We start from the raw sequence: 24,587 nt of genomic DNA, 5'->3' as shown, positions 1-24,587 counted from the left end.
CTTTCATTCGAGACCAAATAGAAAAATCAAGAGGATTGAAATCTGGACTTCTGGGTGGCCAAGCAAAAAAGCTTACATGGCCAATCCAGCGATTTAGAAAAACTGCATCTAAATATGCACGCACTAGCTGTTTCAGGTTTTGAATCAAGTTTCGTATTAGACATATTTCGAAAAAATCACAATTATTTCGATGACCTACAACCAAAAAGACTTTGGCGTTCCAGAACATAAAAATATTTTGTGGCGACGTGACAAAAAACACTCACTTAGTCAACCAAAAATTTAACGAAAACGCCGACAGTTTTCGAAAAAACCATTATTCGTACCTTTTTATTCCACCGTCACACTCTTGGCAAGATTCCGGGGGCAGTCCACGTTACAGCCCTTCAGGACGGCGATGTGGAAAGAGAGCAGTTGCATGGGGATGACGGTCAGGATCCCCTGCAGGCAGTCGACCGTCTTGGGAATCTCCAAGGTCTTGTAGCCGTAGGCCAGGGTCTCCTTGTCGCCCTCCTCGCAAATGATGATGGGTTTACCGTCACGGGCGGTCACCTAAACGAAATTCCCAGCGTTAATAATCGATTACGACGCAAAAAGCTCGTTCCATCCGCTAACCTGTTGCAACGCGTTCATGCACTTGACGTAAACGGGGTCCCTCATAATGATCATCATCACGGGCATGGCTTCGTCGATGAGGGCGAGGGGGCCGTGTTTCAGTTCGCCGGCCATGATGCCTTCGCTGTGCATGTACGTCAACTCTTTTACTTTCTGCAAAGAAAAAATTACACACATCCGCACCGGGAAGCGATCGGGATCGAACGACTTACCAAGGCACCTTCCAGGCACGTGGCGAAGTTAAAACCGCGACCCATGATAAGCAGAGACTTCTTCTTGTAAAGGTCCCCGGCTAACACCTTAACTTTATCGTCGAGCTTCAGGACTTGACGGATCTGGTCCTGCAAGTTCCTCAGGCCGTTGATGATCTAAAAATAAAATATTCATTGACGAAATAAAAGTGTTATTACATGGAACTTACGTCCTCTCGCCGCTTGCGCAAGGAAAGCCTGTCTTCACTCATCACGAGGGCGAACATTACCAGCGAGATGAACTGACTGGTGTAAGCTTTGGTGGAAGCGACGCCAATCTCGGGACCGGCGTTGATGTGCACCCCGCAGTGCGATTCCCGACAAATTGAACTACCGACGGTGTTCGTGATACCAACGATCAAGGCGCCCCTTTCTTTGCAGTAACGTAGAGCCATTAGAGTGTCAGCCGTTTCACCTAGAAATTATAAATTGAGAACGGACTGGAACGCTTAAGAACTGTAAAAACGTACCCGACTGCGAAATGAAGAAGCAAACATCGTCTCTGAACACGGGGGTTGTGCGATCCAAGAAGTCGCTCGCCAGTTCCACCATGACGGGCAATTCGGTGAGCTCCTCCAAGAGTTGCCTGGTAGCGATCGCGCTGTGGTAACTGGTCCCGCAGCCGATAAGCATAAGTCTCCTGCACCTTTTGATTTCCGGAATATAGTCTTTGATCCCTCCCAAAACGACGTTCTAAAAAATATTTTCATTTTATGCACAACTGAACAAGTTCTGATACGTGCACCTACTGGTCGTTTGAACTACTCCTACATCGTTACATAAAACTTGTGAATAAATAATCTACAGACAAAGATAGCTTCTAAATAATTTTAAAGTGTAAAGCCGTACCCCCGTTTCGAAATTGACGCGGCCCCTCATAGTGTTGATAACGGAGTCCGGTTGCTCAAAGATTTCCTTCTGCATGAAGAAGTCGTAATTGCCCTTCATGATCTGCTGCAGTTCCATCTTCAACGTGGTGATTTCGCGTTTGTGCGGGTCGTCGCCGCCACGTCTGATCCTGTGGATGCTGAGGGAACCGTTTTTGACGGCGGCAACGTCGTCATCCTAAACATTTAAGGATAAATTTCGGAACATAGAACATTAGGGAAAAGAATAACCTCGAAATAGATGACGCGATTGGTGTGTTCGATAATAGCGGAGGCGTCGGACGCAAAGAAGTATTCTACTTGTTTGTCTTCGAGGGGTTCGAATTCGGAAGTAGAACCAGTTCTGGGCAAGGTGGGATAGTCCGCCCTTCCGTACGGCCGGTGTTCTATAAAATACGTTGAAAATGTGATAATAAAAGTATAATCCGAATAATCGGTTTGTTCGTCACATTTTCGCAACAGTGTTTTGTTCAATGCCACGTTTAATTTTTGCAAATGAAAATGTCTCGAACAAAACTCTAATCAAAGCAATTAAATTTTATTAAATTTACTGCTGTTTGTATAATTACACGTTTCAAATATCGGATAACTTCAAATTGTGTTACAAGCCCAATGTATTCCAAAAGGTATAATCGAGATATTTCTCAGACACCTTCGCTTTGATTTTTTTCAAACGGTACCTTTAAAGCGAACATTCCAAGATAAATTCTTCATTTTCTTTACACAGACTGCTTTCATATACATATTTTTACACGTCTGAAAAACATCTCGCATTTTTGAGAAGTTATATCGTTATAAAATCTCCAAGCGTTAGGTACATCGAATTTACGTCACACTGTATATACAAAAATTTTAAAATATTAGTGTAATCCTTAAAATAAACGCATAGCACCGTCACCTTTCCGTGTCAGTATATCTTAAAACGTTATAATGTAAAAAACTTACCGAGAAACAGAGATAATCTGTGTGTATCCTCAACGATTACAGACAGACAGACCAAACCCTGTGTGAGTGTGAAAGAAGCGGAAGCCAATGTTAAAAATAAAGAAAAACGAGTAGACAAAGGGTACTACCTGAGTTGGAATCTGCATCTGCAGCAGCGCCCAGAAATAGAACAAGGAACAAAACAAACATTAAATAAAACACAAACAAACATAACACTAAATATGCCGACGAAAAATACCCGGCTTAATCGTTATTTATTACTGTTTTTTTCGCAATACCGGTATTTTCCGTCGACGGGAAATACGGATTAGTTTAGTAAGAGTAAAATAATATTAGGAGTAAAAACGTCAGATAAGATATGATCCAAATCCTTGAACATACGTTTATGTTTAAAAGTTATCAATAGTTTTATTAAAAAAAAAAAACGAAAATATACAAAAATCTTGTGAAATATGTATTTTCAGAATTTCCATGTCGTAATGAAATATTTATAAGAAAATACTATTTTACTTAAACTAAAAATAATTTTTGAACAAAAATAAGCTCGAAAAATAAATATTATCTATACCAGGTACTGTTTATAAACAAATAATAAGGGGTCGATCTCACGTTTCTCTGTAAATTTATATTCCTATAAGTTACGATTAACCTGTAATTGTAAATTTAAATTATGCAAGTTTGGAAACTGAGGTGCAAATGAACTACTGAACGTCACTTCACTGAAATAGCGGTTGACAACCTTAAAATTAGCGTTTTCCATTCATCTGCACTTTTGCACTCAATACGCACCGAGAGTATTTCCATCCTTTATTATTCTATATGATAATAAAGGACGGACATATTCTCAGTGCAATTTCAGTGTACAAGTGCAAAGGAATGGAAAACGCTTTTAGTTTGTTCGAGTTAAAACTTCAAAATGTCTTTTCCTAACCTCACAAGTCGCTCCGACATCAGGTTCAATCGTCAAGAATTACGATCTCGTAGAGTTTTTGTAAATTACGCGTAACGCAGAATCGACCCATAAATTTGAAATAGTATAGACAACACCAGACAGGATTTGTTAAAGTACATAGTGACAGACAGAGAAATTATTTACCCCGTAAATTCCTGGAAATATGTACATGTACTCTCCAAAACCTGAAGCAAGACCAACTCTGATTCTATCAAAAAAAAAATTACGACACTGAAAAGACATCAGCGGTTTCAATCGCTGTCAAATGAAATTCAGAGCTGGCCTCGCGAGTGTTAGAGCGGACCGAGAAACGAGAAAAACAGAAACCAGGCCAGTGTTAAATAGTCGTTAAGGATTGTTTTTATATACCTTTGTTGATTGGTGAAGTGGGGTGGTCTTCTACAGAATGCCAAATCCATTAGAAGGGACAAAAGTGGGAAAAACAACAAAAATGTTAGAAAAATTGTTAAAAAAAAACATCACACAGCAATATTTTGTTAGTTACATTCAGAACGGTGATAAGAATTTCGTCAAAACCTTAGCGGAAAATAGTCAAATAAGACAAGTGTTACTAAATTTTCTACATTTATTCATAATTAATTTGATTAAAAATCGACAAAATTTCCATTAGTGCTAACGGTTACATTAAATTTGGCGAAAAAAAAACGCATGTAAAAAAAGTAAATATTTTTAGTTACTCGTTTTATTACGTCCAGTTAACAGAACTGTATTTACGTTATTTGACACTTTCCTAATCGAACGACTCGTTTAATAAGAAAAAACCGTACTTGTCAGCTTTCGTGTTTTTCAAAAAGTAAAGAACCAAGCGTCTTTTGACTTCTTACTTTTCACAACTCCCAGAAAAATGCCATCTAATAATCCGATGCACAAAATCCACTGTGCCGTCTACTGTTCGTTATATTTTAGTTTCCAAATTCAACGCAAGTACAGCTTTTACTTAGCAAACGGTATATTTGCCTCAAGCTAGATCTCGGTTAAAATAAAAGCGTTTTTCTGAATGTAACGAATGAATCGTGAATGATGTTGAATGTTGGGATCGAAACTGATCTTCAAACAAATAGTCGTACTCTATACGACAACCGATTAATGAAATTTCTTCTCGGTAACCCAACATTACGGTCGGTTAGTAAAAGGTTAATTATTAGTCACAGATATAGAAATGAAAGTAAGTCGGTTAAAAGAAGGAATCTACAATGGTGGAAAAGCGCCGATCAAACTATCTACTGGTACGTAAATACCAAGTTCTAACGGATCATGCACAAACTCGGAAATAAATATATCATGCGGACCTACCACCTTAGACGTTTGAGAAAGAGGTCCCCCTTAACCTTAGTGAGAATGAAAATGATTAGTACGGGAGCGATAAACGGTAAACGGACTTACCCTTGCTGTACAGGATGGGAATGTGATCGGTGGCCAATCTCGTGGCCGTTTTTATACCCACCAAAAGGGGAGAGCCCCGTCTCGTGGCGACGCATTCGCCGGGGAAGAACTTGGATTTAAAACAAAGGGCAAAGGCGCCTTCCTACAAAATAAAATTGAAACGCAAAGATAAAACATCATTTCCCAGATCTTTACGTTTTCATAACCGACTTTTGATTTTCTTGTGTAAGCCATATTGGATTTTTGCACCGTTAGGTGAAGCGTTAAATTTCCAGTCCAACGATGTACAATATTTGGGTAAAGAGGTTTTATTAAGGGCCAAAAGCGCCAATTTTGGTTATTTATTCAATTTAATCGTAGTTGCCATGATAGAAACAAACGAAAATTTTGACATTTCCTGGTGTCGTTACAAATGATAGTTTGTTTACTTTTAAACAGAAACGTCAAAATTTTCATTTGTTTTTTTATGGCATGGTGATTAAATTAAATAAATCATAAAATTGTCGTTTTTTAGTCCTTAATAAAACCTCTTTGCCCAAGTATTATACATCGTTGAACTTGAAATTCAATATGGCATCAATAAGAAAAATCAAAGGTGCTGAAAGATCTAGGAGGCCTGGCCTAGTAAAATTTTCCTTCCTTTCTGAATACTTTCCAAACACTTGCGATATTTTATATTTACGTCAGTTCGATCGTATTTAAACAAAGCACTTAACGTCAAAATTATGAATAATGTATATTTATTTCTGATAACAACTATTACCGTTACGTTTGGAATTTCGACATTGAAAAAGTATTTTTTACGAACGTTTGAGCATCCTGTAATTTGAGACAGTGAAATATATTTACTCCAACTCACCAGTTGCTGTACGACAGACTCGACGAGCTCCCTGAAGGAATAGCTCGGGTGCTTCTGGTAGAAGTGGTGGATCAGCTTGACGATGACCTCGGTGTCGGTCTCGCTCTCGAACTTATACCCCTTCTTCTCCAGGAACACCTTGACCTCCTTGTAGTTGGTGATGATGCCGTTGTGGACCAGGACGAAGCCGTTGTGGGGGTCCGAACGGAGGGGGTGGCAATTGACTTCGTTGGGCACCCCGTGGGTTGCCCAACGGGTGTGGGCGATGCCGCAGTGGATGTCGGTGGAGCCGTCCATGTTCAGCTCACTGCTTCCTGCGATAACGCAACGTTTGTAGAAAAAATAACAGCGTTTTCGTTTTATTCGCACTTGGTGCGTCCTGAGGATGTTTCCGTTATTTATTATTAGAGTCGGTACAGGACGAAGGGATGCGCAAAGTGCAATTAAACCGAAAACAGTACAATTTCTTTGAAAAACCTCAACGATACAGTTTTTTTCAAATTAGAAACCGATTTTCTACTCAAAACCGATATTTGACAAATAATACAGATCTTTTTGCATAATTCGTCACACTTGTGAGGTAGGAACAATCGAAACAGCGCCAATAATTATTTTTTGTATTTTTTCTGTAGCTGTGTTGGTTTATCCCAGACCGTACTCGTATATTCAATGCTTGTAACATTAATCGTTTATACATTTTTTTAATAGTGATAAAATCTCAGGTAAAAGCGAATAATAAGCGATAGGTGGCGCCACTCACTGTTCTTAATCTCCTCTTCGAGCAGGGCGACTTTGCCGGCCTTCTTGATGATGGCGATGTCCTTGTCGTCGGCGGTATCCACGGCGACACCTACGCAGAACAAAGTTATTTCCTGCGAGCTGCTTCGAGGGGTTATCTCGTTTTTTATTTTTATTCGGTGTTTTTTTATTTTGTTGTTTACCTGCGGAATCATAGCCGCGATACTCCAACCGCTTGAGTCCGTTGACCAGGAGTTCCAAGATCTCGGCCCTCTTCTTGGGGGTGAGGTAGTTCAGGTAGGCGAAAATTCCTGCAACAGGACAGAGGTCAACGAGCGAATGATAGATACAAATATGGAAATACAAGATGAACGTAACAGCAGGCAATATTTTCAAAACGTTTGTAAATGATTGAAATGAGGTTTACAATGTTTCAAATTCCACCCCTTCATTAAAACATTTTTAATATCCCCCGCATTACGTAATACCTAAATTATAACGCTTGCTTTGAATCGTCCTTCAATTGTTTTAATAACAAGCGTTCAAATAAAAACGTGGTCAAGTTGGTTCTGAAAATTTGGACGTAGGGCGTAGCGTATAGCAAATGAACTTAAACGTCATCTGTCAAAGCGCTATATCGCCGCTATCAATTTGAATATTTTCGTTTTAAAAAGCGTTTAAAATGGTGTTTTCTCAAGAACAAAAAGTGTTTATCATAGAGTCCTACTTTAGAAATGAACGCAAGATTGATGGAATATGGAAGTATTCTATTGAGGAATGTTTCATAGAATTTCAAAATCAATTTCCCGGCGTTGTTGAGTACAAAATTTTTCAAAGTGCAGTTCAGCGTTGTGTTAATGTTTTTCGTGAAATGGGCAGTGTAACAAGAAAAGAAGGAAGCGCCCGACCTAAAAAGCGGACTGAAGAATTAAAAGAAAATGTCCAACAAATAATGGAAAATGCGCCAAGAACTTCTGTACGTGTTTTATCACAAATTTTAATTTATTGTTATAACAAGGAGGGGGACACTTTCCGCAGCTCCTTTAATTGTTTGTTATTGTTATCACGATTATTCTTTAAAATCGTTATTATTGAAACTGACAGCTGCTATACAGCTCGTTGAGAAATGAGGTTAAGTTGGTCGCTATAAGCTACTCCCTACGTCCAATGTGTCAGAGCCAAGTTCGACCACGTTTTTATTTGAACGCTCGTTATATTAAAAAAAACCTACTATAATGATGTCGTAATTAAAATAAGCGATTTTTTATATGTAATAGCTGTTTTACATTGACAAATTATTGATCAATTAAATCATGAAGTTGTTTGATCAAGAAATTGTCAATGTAGAACAGCTATTAGTTGGCCAAGAAATATTTCTTAAAAAAATGCGAAGCATTTGGAATTCTGTTTGCATTTTTACGAAATTAATCGGCGCATGCCTTGGATATGATGTCACGTAAATTAGGTTCAAGAATCTATTTCCACAAGGCAACACGTAAAATGAGACATTTGATTATACGAATGGTTCAAATAAAACTATAAATACCTTCAAGAGGTTGCGGATTTTGTTTAAAATAAACTTTACTGAATATATTAACTTTCAAATAAAAATTAACTTTCTTTTTTATGCTACAGATTCCCCGTTTTATTTTGAAAGTCTAATATTTTTCGAACATTAAAATTAAAATAAATAGTAAAATAATTTTCTAACGGCATGTAACCATGTAAATCATTATTTAAACATTAAAGAGTGACTATTTTTTTTTCTAATTAAAGCTAATTACTGACCTGGCATTTTCGTTTCGGTTTCACAAGAAATATTAATAAAGCAAACAGATTTCACGACGGATTGTGTACAATGCACTCCACCATGTTTGTCTTTTTGTTTTTTTAATAGATAGTACAAGACCAATTATCAGATACAGTCTGTCAGAGTAATTTTGATGGATGATTCGCGATGAAGTGGTGAATTATAAGAGCAATTGTTAAAAATCATTGATATAATTATGCTACGATTCCGCGAATTTTCGTAAATGCGCATAATGTACTTAAAAAAAATATTAAGGGTTTCCAAACACCAACGCATATTTTCCGAGAATCCTCGACGGTATCTCGAAATCAAAGTTCTCAGATAAATCCGGGTTTTTCCGTAGAAAACGAAAGAATGTCACAAATGTTAATCCAATCTAATCTACATTGCATTTTTATTATTACGATTATTTTATGTAAAAATATTGAAGTTATTCCGACCCCCATAGACAAAAAAATGCTAGGACGACTACTGTGACTGTCGTCAGCTTTTCGATAGTATGCAAACTATAAAAATGTTGAAATACAAGGATTTCTTTACTTTTTCCAATAAAAAGAATCATGTTTCTTTTTATTGGAAAGGATTTTAAAAGGAACTATGGCGTTCAAGATATTTACATGAATCGTTTTTTCATTTTAGAAGAAAAAACCGCGGAGTGCTATTAAATTAGAGGGTTGAAATTGGAGATAGGGGTGAAAATGCACCCCTTTCAGATTTTTTAATTGTAGCTCAAAAACGAAGCAAAATTACGCTATAGTTCGTAGGAAAAATTATTTAGAGAATTGAATTTCCCATCGACATGGCTTATTAAAAAAATTTAAACGGAAAATTTTATGCAAAAAATCGTTAATAAACAATTTGAAAACATGCAGAAAATAAGATTTTTTTATTTTTTTTTTACTTTTTTGACTAATTTATGTTAAAAACGAAAATCTAAAAAATACTTAGTGTTTGACCGATTTTAATCCAAACACTTTTGAAAACGCACCATTTTGAAGGGAATCCCATCTAGTTTTTTTGTACAGCAATTTTATTTGCCTACTTCTACTAAATAAAAAAAATAGAGTTCCAATTTCGTTAAATACTCGTCAAATATCGAAATTTCTAACGTGACGTATTAATTACGAGATAATTTTATCTGACAAATTACTCTTGTACTTGTCAAACAAACAATGGCACTGATTTGGTACTAATCTCGATGGAAATAGATTTATCTGATTTGTGTTTCTGCTAAAATTACATACGTAATGTGTATTTTTGTACCGATACGATAACCATACCTCGAGTGCCTAAATCTGAGTCCAAGTTTTATTCCGATAGAGATAAAACGTCGTTTGTTGCATTTCCAGAATGTTACTGCGTCCTTCCACAAATAAGATCCACTTCTTATTTGTGGAAGGGCGAAATGGGTGGTGACTATTAGACGTCTTCGTTATAGCCATCTTTCTCTATCGCACGGATTTCTATGACTTACTTCATCGCTCTCTGTAACGGCCGATGAACCATGGGGACTTTCCGACCCTGTATGCACAGACCGACAAGAATAAGTTTGCTTCTGAGACAGCTCCAGCCACAAGGCAAACGCTCCCATCCCAATCAAGGCTTTCAGCGCAGTTTTTTGCGTTTGTATGTCGTTATAATCCGCAGTGAAATAGAATACTGAGTTTCTAGGTTCATTATACCAAGGTGGGATGAGATTTGTCCGGATCGGCCTAGGAGAGGAACGAATAAAGTGAATATCTTTGTTGCGTATTGCTTTGTTTGCCTTTTTTCATTATCAACACTTTATTCATAAAGGTATGTCAAGTAAAATTGGCACGATAGGTATTTCCTTTATCAGGTTGGTATATTGTTATGTAAATAAAGGAATAACACTCGATTGCAGCAAGTAATCAAGTCTAAATTGAGAGGTTTTATAATGAAAATATAAGAAACGAAATACTCTTTTCGTGTCACGTCAACAAATTGTCGTATTTGAAATAGTACAGACCGTATCTGACCCTTATGTACTATTTACATAGATACTATAAAAATGAACAACTTCAAATTAATTTATTTTTACAAGGATTTGGAAGAATTTAAGAACAACCTACATGTGTTTAGTAAAATAGATACACTAATGTGCTTAAAACTTACAAAAAACGATATAAAAGAATATTCCTTTTAAACGAAGTAAAAATTTAATATTAGCCGTGTTATTCCTAATGCGCATTCTCGGTAAAGAATAGCCTCATACGCGGGTGTGATCTTGTTATGTTTTCGCTGTCATCATTAGCGTATTTTCTCTTGTTTTGTTTAATTTTGGCATTTTCTAGTTCTACCAAGTATTTTTTATTGTTTTTCTTGGTGCATTGCTGTCAGTCTGTTTATCGAGTGTTTTTTTTTCTTCGAGTGGTTTATTATAGGCGTACTCTTAACCACAACTAAACTTTTCTTGAATTATATCCTGTTGCGAGGCTATTTCTCCACGAAATTATCCTTAATGCGCATGCTCAGTAACATCGATATAATTTTAATTTATTAATTACTATAAGTCAATATTTTATTAATTTAAATATATAAATTCTATAATTCTATTTGTTTGTCACTTGAGGTTTGAAACTTCTTAAATATTGCCAGAATATCGCGATATTTAAGGTCATGACAAAGAAGCCATTTTTTTGGCATTTGTCCAAAATAGAAAATCGATCTAACTGTAAAAATGTTGAGAAATTCTTCCCCCAATGTGTACTATGGGGTTCCTTATTATTTGGCGTATGTGACGTCACTACTAAAAAGGTCACATTTTCGTCAAGTTATTTGTTGTTTATACTTTTGAGGATGTTCAACTCAGGGAACCGTTAGATTTGGAAACAAATATTATTGATTTTAAATTGTTTCCCAGCTTCTATGACGGAAATAAATTACATTTTTTGTTTAATATAAGAAGTAAAGGATCATTATTTTCTTTAACGCATGATTTGTTTTCATTTCAGTCTTGATGCAACCTAAGCACATCATAATAATACAAAAATGTATAGTTTTTGTTAACATATATTCTAATATTAGCGCCAGTATTTTTTTACAAGTATTAAGTTAATTCAAACAAATTGAGAAATATTTAAAAAAAAAAATCCCATCCCTGCCAACTGATACGTATTTTTGAACAGTAAATTTCTGTCAAACAAAAACGTTATAGCAAAAAAAAGGAAAACACAAAAAAGTTTTAGGTTTTTTAATGAATTTTTGTAATACAGTTCTCGTTCTCACTAAACATTATATCTTTGTTAAAATAGTTTGTTATAGGAAATAAATTAGTGATATAAATAAACTTCTGTCAAAGTCATTTGTTTGTGCCTCGTCCATAGCCACTGCGATCCGTCAGATATAAACCCTCCTGTTTTTTTCAAAAATAGTTTTAAACCGAAATACGTCAAAAAGTCCTGAATCAAACAGTAACATATTATATATATTTGAAGAGAGAAAATTTTAACGAAACTAAGTATGCACTAATACATAGGGTGTTCCATTAAAAAAAAATGTTTCTTTATTTCTATTATTCAGTTGGTTTTTCTAATACTGTATAATAAAAATTCATAAAAAATGCTAAAACTTTACACAATAAGTTGTCAGATTATAGTGACTAACCCTGTACTTGATTTTTGTATCCGTCACATTTAAAATTCGTTCATTTCATTCCACTGCTGCGGTTTTGTGATAAAAAAATTCGGAGCTCGGCATGAAAGTAGAAACATTTGTTTAATAATTCATGGGTGACACTACCTATTATTTTCTTAATCCGCAATGTTACACTTTAACTAGCTCCTTGTTAACACTTTATTTATAAAACTTTTGTTTTGTCAGTTATTTCTTAATATTCTTTTTAATGCTAATTTACAGCAATGTACTATTGTTCGCTGTACTTAGAATCTATATACGCATATTTTTTCTAGTGTTATTTTTTCTCGACAAAAAATAAATCCATAAGCAGATTATTAAATAGTTGTTATCCCAATTAATCAACGATTCTTCAATTGTTTTTCTAATAGTTTTTATTTTCGTCCCAGTATCCTCTTGATTTAAAAATTATACCGCGTTTCACAAAAGTAACGTTTGGAGTATTTAGATTTTTTTTTTTATTTCGAAACGAAATTTGCTCTTACATTTTTTATCCTAAAAAGCTTCCGGAAAATCTGACAGAGATTTTGATATAAACCTATACTCTATCATTAATGTGGTAGGTGCAAAAAGGAATTTTTAATACCACGATCAACCGTAGATTCAATGAAGTTCCAGTAGTTCATTTGCATCTCTGTAACTACAAAAGGACCGTTACAGAGATGACAGTAGTTCATTTGCAACTCTAGTAACGTTCGGCATTAAGATCTAGATGCTCTAGATGTGTCTCTTTGTCTGTTCATATGTTGTTGCAATTAAAAAGGGACAAAATATCAGTTTTATGTTTTAATTATGTTATATAAGGACAGTTTCTAGCATTCCCCATATTATTTATAATTCTTTCACGTAGTTCTGCAGTATGTTCGTAGGAGACAGACGGCAATCATATTCCCTAATTAGTATTCTCTCTGCACTGCTTATACACCAGGCAAATAAAATTTTTACTCGAAAAAATTCCTATCCGCGAGATTATTGTAAAATTGTTTAAAGGAACATAATAGAAGACATCTCTCATCTCGTCAAAAAATTCTAATAGCTAACTTTTCTATTTAAACAAATAAGTAAGCTACCCCAGTTAAAAAAAAGAAGTTTCTACGATGAATAGAAGCATAGAAATTGCAAAATTTTACAGCGCGCATCAATTTGAACTTTCCTCGCGCGCGCGACTCGCCTGGACGAGCTTCCCCCACCACCACGCCGGACATTTTACTTAGCAAGTACCTTCTCTTTAAAGGGCTCGTGAGTCGTTAATTTTCCACATTTTTCAATGCAATTCACGGGAAATCGTAGTTTACGTCGTAAACTTTATTATTCGAAAAATTCAAGTCTTAATGTTTATAAACAATTGGGCTACGATTTAAAAAAATTACTTATCTTGGCTCCTGTTGGTCGTAGGGTGCTTTTTTTTTAAATTTGTATTTTTTTGCCAGCTATCTATTGAATCTATTTTCGGTGAGGTAGCATAAATAGCAACAATTTTATTCAAATTGTTTATAAGCGAAAAACGCACGTTTTTTTAATGCACAATTTGAGAATGTTAATGTCAAAAAAACCGTGATATTTTTTAATAGGTCGCTTAATTGCGTCTTTAAGATTACAATGACGCTTTCAGAATCATGTTTGATTGAAAATTAACGTCTGTACAGAGGCTTAAAGTTCATAACTTTTGGAGCCTCCGCTATAAACAAATAGAATTGTGCGAAAACTATTGCACCTACAGCGCCCACTTTTGGCACACTTTTAAAGTATGACAAAACCCTCAACTTGTCATAGGTTTTATAAAATTTTAACAATAAATGCGATAGTTATAAACAAATGAAAAAATGGGCACTTTTCTTGTTTTTTTGCAATAACTTTTTTATTCCCTACAAGTTGTATGTGCGTCACTTTTCGCTAAAATTGATGGTTTTCCCTGCAAAGTGAAAAAACTGTTTTCCCCACTTATTTGTTTAAATAGAAAAGTTAGCTAATACAATTTTTTGACTCACGAGATGACAGATGTCTTGTATTATGTTCCTTTAGACATTTCACAATAATATCGCGGATAGGAATTTTTTCGAGTTTCTCTTTTTTTTTCGCAAATTTTCCTGGTCTATTAGGACTGTATTCCGTATTTCGGCAATCAGCACTTGCTTGCTTACTTTGTCGTATCGTCCCGTTTGCCCGAAAGCGCAAATTCCTCCTCCATAAATACTAAATACTAACAAACAATATTTGTTTGGTCTCGGTAACTATATCTGAATACAACGGAAAAACAAATATTTACAACAATAACGCATGTAGATGCCAGGAACCAACGTGTTTTTAAATATCAACAAAAACAGTTACAGGCCATCGTTTTCGAAGATTACTTATTGCAGCAACACGGCGGCGATTATTGTTCTTTTCACGCGCGATTTCAACAGATAAATTGTTATTACCCTACCACAACCTACGCGAAATGAAGGAGTAACAGTAACAGTTATGAATTTTATTGCATCTCGACAGCAGAGAAAACACTTCTACTAGTTGCGTAGCCTATCCGATGGTATTTCTTGGAGCGATTCGACTTTTTGCATTAATTCAACTGGAGGGGTCGGCTCCAGAATGTCAAGGCCGCCCTGTTCAGCTCTGTGACAGAAATAATGTCCCGCATTTACATAAATGAAAGTAATTAGACGAAGGCAACAAACGAAAATAATCCGAAGCTGCGGTCCTCAATATTTCGGTGCAATAATTTGATGTGAAGTGTGTACAGGTTAGAAGTTTGACTGCCTTAATTTTAAAAAAAACCTTATATGACATGGGTCCTAAACACAACCATTTCCGAGAAAAAAATGATCTCCAAATCTCCAAATACAATGTTTATCACTTTTTTAAATATCTTCATGCTTAATTGTAAAAAATAATTAGCGTTGTAATAAATTTAAAATTCGATAAAATCCATATCGAGCAATGCGACAACGGCGCACCGGATAACACGAGGTACTAAGCTGTCCAGCAATACGCAATTTAGGTAGTATCTGGAATTGGACCGTGTCTGAGTGTTTTTTGCTTACCACTATTTCCTTTTCCTTCGATGATCGTAAAAAGATCAAGAATTTCATTTATTAAAAACACTTTCGCGATTCATTGGAAACAATATTCGAATTGAGATAAAAAGCTAATAAAGTACTAATTTTCTGAGATTTTTCTATATCAATTCCACACCCTACATTGATTACTGATTTTATTAACTTATTTTTGGAGAATTACAATTATTCAAATAGGTATCACGAAATTAATATTAGACATCCGGTCCTTATCAATGACAATCGTTTCACAATCAAAAGATTTATTATTTTTGTATAGAGATAACAAACTGAAAAGTACCAATTGTTTTTCCATGGAAATCGTCGTTCACAATAATATTAGTCGAAGTGAATTTTTTGCACTTATTCTTATCTAAGATTGCGCTAATACCAGGGATTAAGAATTACAGATCTCAGATAAGATACAAGCAACATAATCTGAAAGGTATCTCTTTTGAAGAACTATTTGTAGCGAAAATAGATCAGAAATTAGGATTCCGTTACTGTTAATCATTTACTGCAACACACCATCGACTGATATAAAAATATTTACAAATTTATAATTACAAAAGAGCGAAAAATTCTAACGAAATTCGGCCTAGTGTGCTTTGTCTATACATTTGTTTAATTATTTGTTTCATGGCGTTTCTAGAATCTAGAATATGTTTTGTTTCTATCATGTTTTTAGAAGCTAAGAAATTGTTCTATCTATACTGTTTTTAGAAACCCATGAAAGACAAAGAAAAGGAAGTTTTTGTAGGTTAAGTTGATATTTGTTACTGTGAACTGTCAAAGTTGTCAAAGTCTGTAAACTGTTCTGTACCAAATTCAATACAATATACAAATTTATGAATAATTATAAAGCGAACGTATTTATTCTATCATTCTTTTATTATTTTTTTTAGCAGTGCCGATTGGACAAGCGTTTAGAGAAAAAACAACGATCCGTTAAATTTTTCGACTGTACACTGCGCGCGTTCAATACCAAAAAGTAAAAGTGAGTTTTTTTTTCAGCTGGACTGGAACCACTCCACCGGCTTTGGTTACGCGTTGTTACGGATTAATTTCGAGTGGACAATTTCAGACAACAAAAAAGGTGCCCGCAAATCTACCCAACAATACCAGCGACATAGGACTTGATACCGTTCCATATATGAAAACGTTTCTTGTATAGAAAGTCGATTGCACTTGGCCTTCGAGTTTCATACCAGCAATGGATAGTGGCTGTTACATAAAACGGGTTTAGTCACGTGGAAAAAATAGTTTTTACTAAATTATTTTGTAGGTTCGAGCTGGTGTTTTGACAATGTTAATAAAGTGCCGGACACGAAATAAAAAGTACACAAAATGCCTGCCTGATTCTTAGAACGTACAATATTCCTAGTCTTTTTCGCTTTTCTATCTAGAAAAAATTGGTAAAGATGAAAGAAATACACACATTAAAGAACAGTGGAACGTTGAATAAACATACACTGTTTCCATGGCAACCTAGGCTCGACTGAAAAAAAATCGAATTATTCACTTTAACAAAGAGCGCTTTGAAAACAAAACTATTACTTCGGACGATACTTTGACAGCTTAGTTAAATTTTCATTGACACTGAAGTTTAGGTAATTGAAAATACAATTTTGACATGAAACGAAGACCGCAAAGAGCGGGAACTTATTGATTGATTAATTAATTTGAAAAATATCTGGTTTTATTTCATGTAATAATTACATTTTTAACGCTGTTAATAAAAATTTAACTGAGCTGTCAAAATTTCGTTAAATGTATTAGTTGGGACGTTTTGTTTTCAAAGCACTTGTAAAATGGATGAATTCGACCGATCGTCGAGTTTTGTGCAAATGACAACGTTAAGTAGAAGGTTTTTTTTAAATTTAAATAGAGTTCCATTAATATAATTTAGTATTTTCCGCGGGAAACGCGGTTGCCTGCCAGTTGCGCCACTACCGCGTTGTCTGTATAGTTTTGAATGGAGTTAATTTTCACAAACTGGAATTTGTATATACGTAAAAAAATAGCAAGTGTACACGAGTGGCTGACATGCGAACTGTAGAAAAGTATATACATGGTGTATAGGTCGCTTAGAGGCATTTATGGAGATAGAAAAAAAGATAAATATTATGGGGAAAAAAGAGACATTCCATTTAATATACGTAACATATGAGGATTAGGTATTAATAACTGAAACTGTTTATTAGTTTTGTAAATTGGGAAAGTTTTTATGAGGAGAGAACTAGACAAGCGTAAAGATAAATAAAACATTCTATAAACATCATTGTAAGCTAGGGATATGTTCTGGAAATTTTGACAATAAACTAATGCAAAAAATTAAAGGGTCAAAAGAATATCCGAAATTTTTCCATGAATTTTGACTTATTTAGGTGAAAAATGGTCGTATCGGGAATTAAAAAAAACATTTTGAAGCTCTAAGAATTTAGTTTTTAGATCTTACGGTTGAAATTATTTAGGAGCTACGGTTTTCATGCAATTCTAAGAAATAGCGCGACAAAAAAATTTGCAAATTATTTTTTCCGAGTTCACGGACTTGGAAACATTTTTTTCAGCTGAGCCATTGCATAGACCAGATGGCTTGTTATTCAGCTTCAATTTCCTTTTTTTAAAATTTCTATACGACCATTTTTCATAAAAATATCGGACTTTTAATGGAAAAGGATCCTTTTGTCTTCAATCATCGATATCTCGGCGACAAAAGATCGTACAGAGAATTGAAGGGCACTTTCGAAAACTGGAATAAATTTCCTTTAACATGTTGCCGCCAACTCTTCGGGAAAAATTTTTTTTCGTCTTTTACATGAATTTTAAATACCAAAAAAGGGTAATTTATGTTTTTTTAGAGAATTGGCTAAATTAGAAATATTCCCGAAATATTCCACTGTGAAGTTTCATCTCGATCTAGCGAACCGTTTGTTTGTTTGAAACAGTCAAACTTTTGAAAAAAATTAGTCACGTCTTTTTAGCTTACACTTCATAATCATGATTAAAATGAATAAAAAAATGTCTTTGAAAATGTTCTCACACTTTTACCGCAAATAACGTTTAAATTGATGAAAAAAAAAAATTTATTTTCGAAATTTTTTAAGTTTTTTTTTGTTTTTTTTTGGAAACCATTGGACATTGAAGAAAACAAAATCCAATTGTTTCCAGCACGATTCGGCTTTTTAAATTAAAATTAATGTTGATGACCCAAACCAGATTTCGACCCCGATTCATACCTTTTTTGAGACAAATTTCTAATTAATTTTTGTACAGTCACTTAAAAACCGTTTTTTCAAAACTACCCTTATTTCATTGGAAAAAAAATTCAATTTTTTTTTCCATCAATTTAAAGTTTTTTGCGGTAAAAATATGAGAACCTCAAAAATTTTTTTTTCCTATTTTAATCATGATTATGAAGTGTTTAAGCTCAAAAAACGTGACCCTTAATTTTTTTCAAATGTTTGACTGAATTACCCGTTTCTTGTAAAAGATGAAAAAAAATTTCTTTCCGAAAAGTTGCGGCAGCATTTTATAAGTTCATTCCAGTTTTCGAAACTGCATTTCAATTCTCTGCCGTCGATGATTGAAGGCAAAAGGATTAAAAGTCCGATATTTCGATGAAAAATGGTGGTTTCGAAAAAATTAAAGGAAATTGAAGCTGAATAAACAAGCTATCTGGTCCATGCAAGCTGTTAGCTGAAAAAAAAATTTCCAAGCCCGTGGACTCGGAAAAAAAAGAAAATTTGCAAAATGTTTTTGTCGCGCTATTTCTTAGAATTGCATGATGAAAGTAGCTCCTAAAAAAATTCGACGAAAGATCTAAAAACTAGAATCTTAGAGCTTCAAAATGCTTTTTTTTTTAATTCCCGATACGACCATTTTTCACCGAAATACAGTGTCAAAAATCACAGAAAAATTCCGGAAATTCTTTTGACCCCTTTTATCTGACATCCACATTCGTATTACTTTTTAATTATTAAATCTATTTCAAATTTACTAATATTATCATCCTAATTATAACAATCTTATACTTTGAAAAAAATACATCATATTTCCCGAAAATTGTAGACAAATTATCTTAAAATGTTATCTGGAACACGTTGATTACACCTATCAAGATCTCAAAACTTTTTACTTCATTGATTACTCGCCTTATTTTTTTATATTCATAAAAAATATTTCCTTTAACTATGACCGAAAACCTTATCACTCAAGGATTTGACTTTCTCGGCAAATTGTTCACATAAATAAACTTAATTTTAAAATCATAGGCCAACTTTTTATTTGATGTGATAGACGACTGTTATTTCCAAAGGCAAAGTTGTGGGAAATAACTTGATTAAGAAAAATTTACAAATAATTCATTCCGGTGTTGCCAGATTTCTGCAGTAGCTACTAAAATGATATTTTACTAAATGGCAGACCTTGCATATGATATTGAAAAATAGGAAACGATATTCAAAAATCGCTGCGGATTATCAAGAGAATTTGGTGGCCAATTCCTCATGGGTCGGCTGGAAGAAAGAACTGCGACCTTGTCAGCAAACTGAAAGCCTGTTTGCCGTGATGAAATCGGTATAAGGAAATTGCACTAAAGGTTACCACCTCTTACTCCGACAGGGGAGCGTCCCATGGGTAGCGCCGCAAAGGTGCAATTTTTTTTAGATCCATAATTGCAATAGAATATTAGAATCGTTTTTGCATTAAGAGGACCAGAAAATACGTTGAGAAAATGTAAGTGTAGGTACGTATGTTGAAACAGCGAAACTGATAAACACATCATTATAAGGAGTTGCAACACAGATACTTAACATTTTAGACTACAATATGCAGATATTTTCAAACAAATGCTTTACGTATAGGTAGACACTTTCACTTTGGATATATACTACTGAAGACTTATTCATTAGATAGGTATATGACAAAATCAAAACAAGTTTTATTATATAATGAAGTGTTTTATAATTTTTAATAATCGTTTGACATAGTTTCATAAGCTCTGAAAATTATATCGTTATCAGTACCTACAATTACATTGTACAATAAAAAATTGCAATATAACATACTTGGTTAATTAGCTGTTGTTTGAAAAAGTAAATACTGAAATATATTGCGGAAGAAAACAGGAATTTGCCACATAGATATTTGGCGACTGTCATGTTTTTTCGTGGGGTTGCCAGGGAGGCTTTTCCCGTTAAGATATTAGGTTATGTGACTCTCGCCGACCCCAAATTAATAATTAGAGCGGGATTTCAACTTACCACACATATTTCCTCACAAGTTAGGTACCACGAACACAACAAACTGACGCAACGGTATTTATTCTAGCACTAAAACGCGAAATTGGTTGTGTACCTTTTTATACGTAACGTCAAGTCGCCGACCTGCTATCAACTGCATATGACGTAGTGTACGAGGGTGGTGCGGGTAGTAATCCGATGTAGTATAACTTACGCCTTTATAGAAATCTTCTTTATCTCACGATGGGAATTTAAGAGGTAAGTAAATTTAAATCTGATAATGTTGAACTTTGGAAATATTAGTTTTTAAACATTTTTAATAACTTCTTACTTGAACATTGAAAATGTAAATACTCTAATTTTTTTGTGTAATCACTTACTGGATTGATACCTGGAATTTGATTTTCATATAATTTAAACAAAGATGTTCTATTACAAATGTGAAGGACTTAGGGAAATTTGATAAGATATCAATCACAGTAATAATGACTTGTATATTAAAAATATACGATTTATTACAGCGTAATGGGTTATTACAACTTACTTAAATTAAACATTTTTATTATCATTACTTGCTTCATAAGCATTTTTAACAACTAGTAAATGGGGTAGTTTGTAAATCATTACCATAATACAATCAGAATGATGAGCGATGATAAGTTGTTATAAACCACAGTATACTAATTTAGTATACTGTGTTATAAACGTAGAAACCTGATTATATTAATACGCCCGAGCACAACGATAACGAGCTGTCGATTTACGATTTTTATTTAGGGATAACTTCTGGACAAAATGTTAATTCCCTTTTTAAATATAGAACTTTTTACTTTTAAACTGTGTGACACTTGTGTATTAGTGATTTATATTATAAAAATTAAATACATATAGCATCCTCTAAAATATAGGAATGAAAGATCTCTAATTTAGAACAGCTTTGGTTACAATGCGTCTAAGTATACTAAGTACCTATATATTCATGTACCTAGAAGAAATGGACAGAATGGTTTTGTTAATTTTTTTCAGCTTGGTTTGGATTATTAATTTTGAAACATATTTCTAAGTAAATAGGTACTTTGTTTAAAACTTTTTTTTTAATTCACTAGCAAAGCACATTTTGATATTTTATTTGCATTTTACGTACCGCTTGTAATTTTTTAAATAACTGAGTGTTTACAAACGTGGTCTAGTTAGTTCGTATTTTTCGATATGCCCTGGTAACACCATTTACTGTCACCGAACAAGTTGAAGGAGGGATAAGAAAAAAGGGTAAGTAAGAATGAAATCTTGTAACATGGAACCTTACCCAGCACCAGCGGAAGTAGTTCTAAGGACCCGCCAGCGATTCTAATAGCTACTGAATGCTGAATAGGATTGTTTGAGACTTAATTTGCCCTTGATTTTATCCTACAAGTTCAAAGAAAGAATCGGAAAGTGGAAATTGTCCCGCAAATTCTCGTAATTTTTCATTGAACCTTCGATCAAATCAACCAATGGGAAGCGAGACCCCATGCAAATCTTCTGTCAAATGTCAGATCGCCCTGTCAATTAACCTTCATTGTTTACGTCTGTTATTTTTAAATAAATTGACTTAAGTAGTTTTATACGACTCCGTTAATTTAGTACCGTTTCATAAAGAAAATGGCAACTCTAGAAGATAAAATACTGGGCGAAAAGCTGCACAACTACTGCAGTAGCAGCGAAGAGAGCGACAACGAAAATTCTAATTCGGATTCTGAGGAGGCAAATAAACAAAAAGGTGCCACACCAGGAACGACTTCTCCCCCGGAAATTAATAAATGGGAAGGCACTTCGACCAACACGGGCCCCAAAGGTGTAATAAAAGATTGGCAAAGGTACAAGCAACTAGAGAACGAAAAGAGGGAGGAAGATGAAAGGGAGAGAATCGAATTGATGAAGAAATTGACTCTGTCTGTCCAATCGGCCTTAGATGAGGAAAGGGAAAAGGCTGCTCTGGAAGATCCAGATCTTGCTGAACTGCTTAGCGATGAGTTCTTAGTTAAATATCAGAAGCAACGCATGCAAGAAATGCTCCAACAGACTAATCACAACATAAAGTTTGGTAAGTTGTCCGTTAAAGTAGTTAATGCCTTTTGTTGGTGTCATTGAGGTGTAGGTGGAAACTAATTGATGGTTATTTCTGTAGATGACGTCTGTTCCAAGTAACTGTTACATGATTGTTTAAAATTAATTTAAAGTACATTTTGTACATTGTAACAGAAGCTAATAACAGTAGGTCAATTTTTTTACTGAATACAATATGGAAATGACCGTTATTTTTGTTGTGAACAACACGAAAGTGATTAAAGTTCTATTTCATTGTTAAAGGCGACTTGATCTTCTTGAAGAACGGCCAAGAATATCTCGACGCCATCGACAAAGAACACAAGTCCGTAATGATAATCATTCACATATACGAAGACAACGTGGAAGCGTGTCGTGCTATGAACGCTTGCCTTAAGGTCCTTTGCAAGATTTACGAAAACGTCAAATTTTGTGCCATTCACGGATCGAAAGCTGGCATCAGCCGACAGTTCAAGACCGACGGGGTCCCCGCTTTGTTAGTGTACAAGTCTGGGAATCTCGTCGGTAACTTTGTACGGTTGTCCGACGACCTGGGCAATGACTTTCAACCCGAGGACGTGCAGGGACATCTCGTCGAACACGGATTGTTAGAAGATAAATCCTGTACCCCTGTTCTGATCAAAGGCGCTTCGTCAGGTAGCGATAGCGATTAAACGGACCAAAACCTTGGGACGGTGCTTTTTTTTTGTAAGTTTTCCTGACGTTACTGACGTACGACGTTATTTGGCTCAAACGTATGCCTTGTCAGGACTCATTGATTTTTTATTTTTTATAGATCTTGATCGGGTATCATCTTTGAGATGTTTTTTTGGTTTTTGCAGTATTATGTAGTTTTTTTTTACCCGTCATTTACGGATCGTTTTATTTCGACACAACTGTATTCTCATAAGGTGTTCATATTAAGAAAATATGTACTTGTAAGTGTATATTTAGAGGAATTAAACCATTATATTAATGGTGCAAATCGAGGTAACATATTGCAAAATCCTTACCAGTTTATTTTTTAAAACGTGATTTTCATGGAGGCTACAAATACCGGACCTTTGTATTTTTTATATTATTTTTATGCGGTATCTTTGTATTTTGTAATTAAATTACGAAGAAATTAAATATGGCTTGTCTAATATTTTGTATTTTGCTACCTGCGATATTTTAACGGTCATGTTTCAGTTTTTAAATAAAATTATTTCGGTCGGACAAAAAATTTGAAGCATTTCCTTTTAAATTCGTAGCGACAAAGTCAAAGCGATGACGTTGCATGTTTATTAATTACTTAAAAGCTCCAGATAAAAATATTTAAAACTGAGTGATCAAAAGTACAAATTTAGAAAACAGGAAAATAACGTTTTCCAAATAAATTTCTTGAACGATTTTTATGTATATTTTTTGTTGTTTTATTTTACAAATATCGTAATTTATCAAATTAATTTTCGGGTCAGCATCGACTCGACGTCGGCCACCAAAATTAGTGTCGTTAGTGATCAGTATTAAAATCTGACGCTCGAAACGAGCACGAGACTATTATCGTACCATAAGAGAGGCAAGTAATTTTGTGATCTCCACTTCTCCATAGTACCCAGTGCTTTGTTGTTATATATTTCGTTTATGTGATATGTTGCCGTATTCCGTATGTTCCTGTAACTCGGAAACGTATGGATCGTAAAAATTTGATGTCGAAAGGTTATATTATTGTGTCTGTTCCGGTATGACGTCTGTCAGACTGCGCGCCTCGAGAGATTTTAAAATGTAATTCTACTTAGGAAGCGTTATTTCGGGACTGCACTTAGTCGTATGATAATTTACCTTAAGATTAAGTACAGAATATAAATTTCATTAATCATATCCGTGAATATTTCACGTCTATTTAGGTGCGTAAACATCTCTAGTTATTTATATGGTTGTGGTCTTTGTATAGTCAGTATCGAGCGTAATCGATTCTCAGTATCTTAGTCTTTGGACATCCTTAAGGTAAAACTGACTAAAACATGTTATATTCTCCTACTTTTCTACTTCCGTGTATCGGTGCAATAAAATGTATACAGTTTGTATGTTGTTTTATTTAAAATTAAT

General features: G+C 34.5%; 2 protein-coding genes across 5 annotated transcripts in view; one reads left to right on the top strand and one right to left on the bottom strand.

The window, feature by feature from the left end:
- LOC108910824 (glutamine--fructose-6-phosphate aminotransferase [isomerizing] 2) overlaps positions 1-20,551 on the bottom strand; it is a 24,836-nt gene extending 4,285 nt beyond the window's left edge. Inside the window, exons 1-14 of one of the 4 annotated variants that reach the window (XM_018715555.1) lie at positions 20,433-20,551; positions 6,855-6,962; positions 6,674-6,763; positions 5,914-6,227; positions 5,055-5,196; positions 4,020-4,049; positions 2,827-2,844; positions 1,985-2,139; positions 1,716-1,931; positions 1,337-1,559; positions 1,037-1,281; positions 828-983; positions 616-768; positions 327-552 (exon numbers count right to left, since the gene is read on the bottom strand). In XM_018715555.1, coding sequence (XP_018571071.1) covers positions 331-552; positions 616-768; positions 828-983; positions 1,037-1,281; positions 1,337-1,559; positions 1,716-1,931; positions 1,985-2,139; positions 2,827-2,844; positions 4,020-4,049; positions 5,055-5,196; positions 5,914-6,227; positions 6,674-6,763; positions 6,855-6,962; positions 20,433-20,439 — 2,079 coding nt within the window. In that variant the 5' untranslated portion in view covers positions 20,440-20,551 and the 3' untranslated portion in view covers positions 327-330. The remainder of the gene's footprint in view (positions 1-326; positions 553-615; positions 769-827; positions 984-1,036; positions 1,282-1,336; positions 1,560-1,715; positions 1,932-1,984; positions 2,140-2,826; positions 2,845-4,019; positions 4,050-5,054; positions 5,197-5,913; positions 6,228-6,673; positions 6,764-6,854; positions 6,963-20,432) is intronic. The other 3 variants (XM_018715558.1, XM_018715557.2, XM_018715559.1) reach the window with 3 other exon arrangements.
- A 1,501-nt stretch (positions 20,552-22,052) lies between these two features.
- On the top strand, positions 22,053-24,563 carry LOC108910810 (phosducin-like protein). Its single transcript, XM_018715537.2, has 2 exons — positions 22,053-22,494; positions 22,761-24,563. Exons 1-2 carry the CDS (start codon positions 22,053-22,055, stop codon positions 23,168-23,170), a joined length of 852 nt encoding a protein of 283 aa, XP_018571053.1. The 3' UTR covers positions 23,171-24,563.
- Positions 24,564-24,587: the final 24 nt, after the last annotated feature.

This window comes from Anoplophora glabripennis, unplaced genomic scaffold, assembly GCF_000390285.2.
Source record: "Anoplophora glabripennis isolate ALB-LARVAE unplaced genomic scaffold, Agla_2.0 scaffold290, whole genome shotgun sequence".
Lineage (NCBI taxonomy): Eukaryota > Metazoa > Arthropoda > Insecta > Coleoptera > Cerambycidae > Anoplophora > Anoplophora glabripennis.
This window is presented reverse-complemented; position numbering and strand designations above follow the sequence as displayed.

What these genes read in the sequence shown, in the direction of transcription:
- LOC108910810 (XM_018715537.2), top strand. Translation starts at nt 22,053, where the DNA reads ATGGCAACTCTAGAAGATAAAATACTGGGCGAAAAGCTGCACAACTAC. An exon ending in TAATCACAACATAAAGTTTG is followed by an intron (nt 22,495 to 22,760) that starts GTAAGTTGTCCG and finishes TCATTGTTAAAG; the next exon opens with GCGACTTGATCTTCTTGAAG.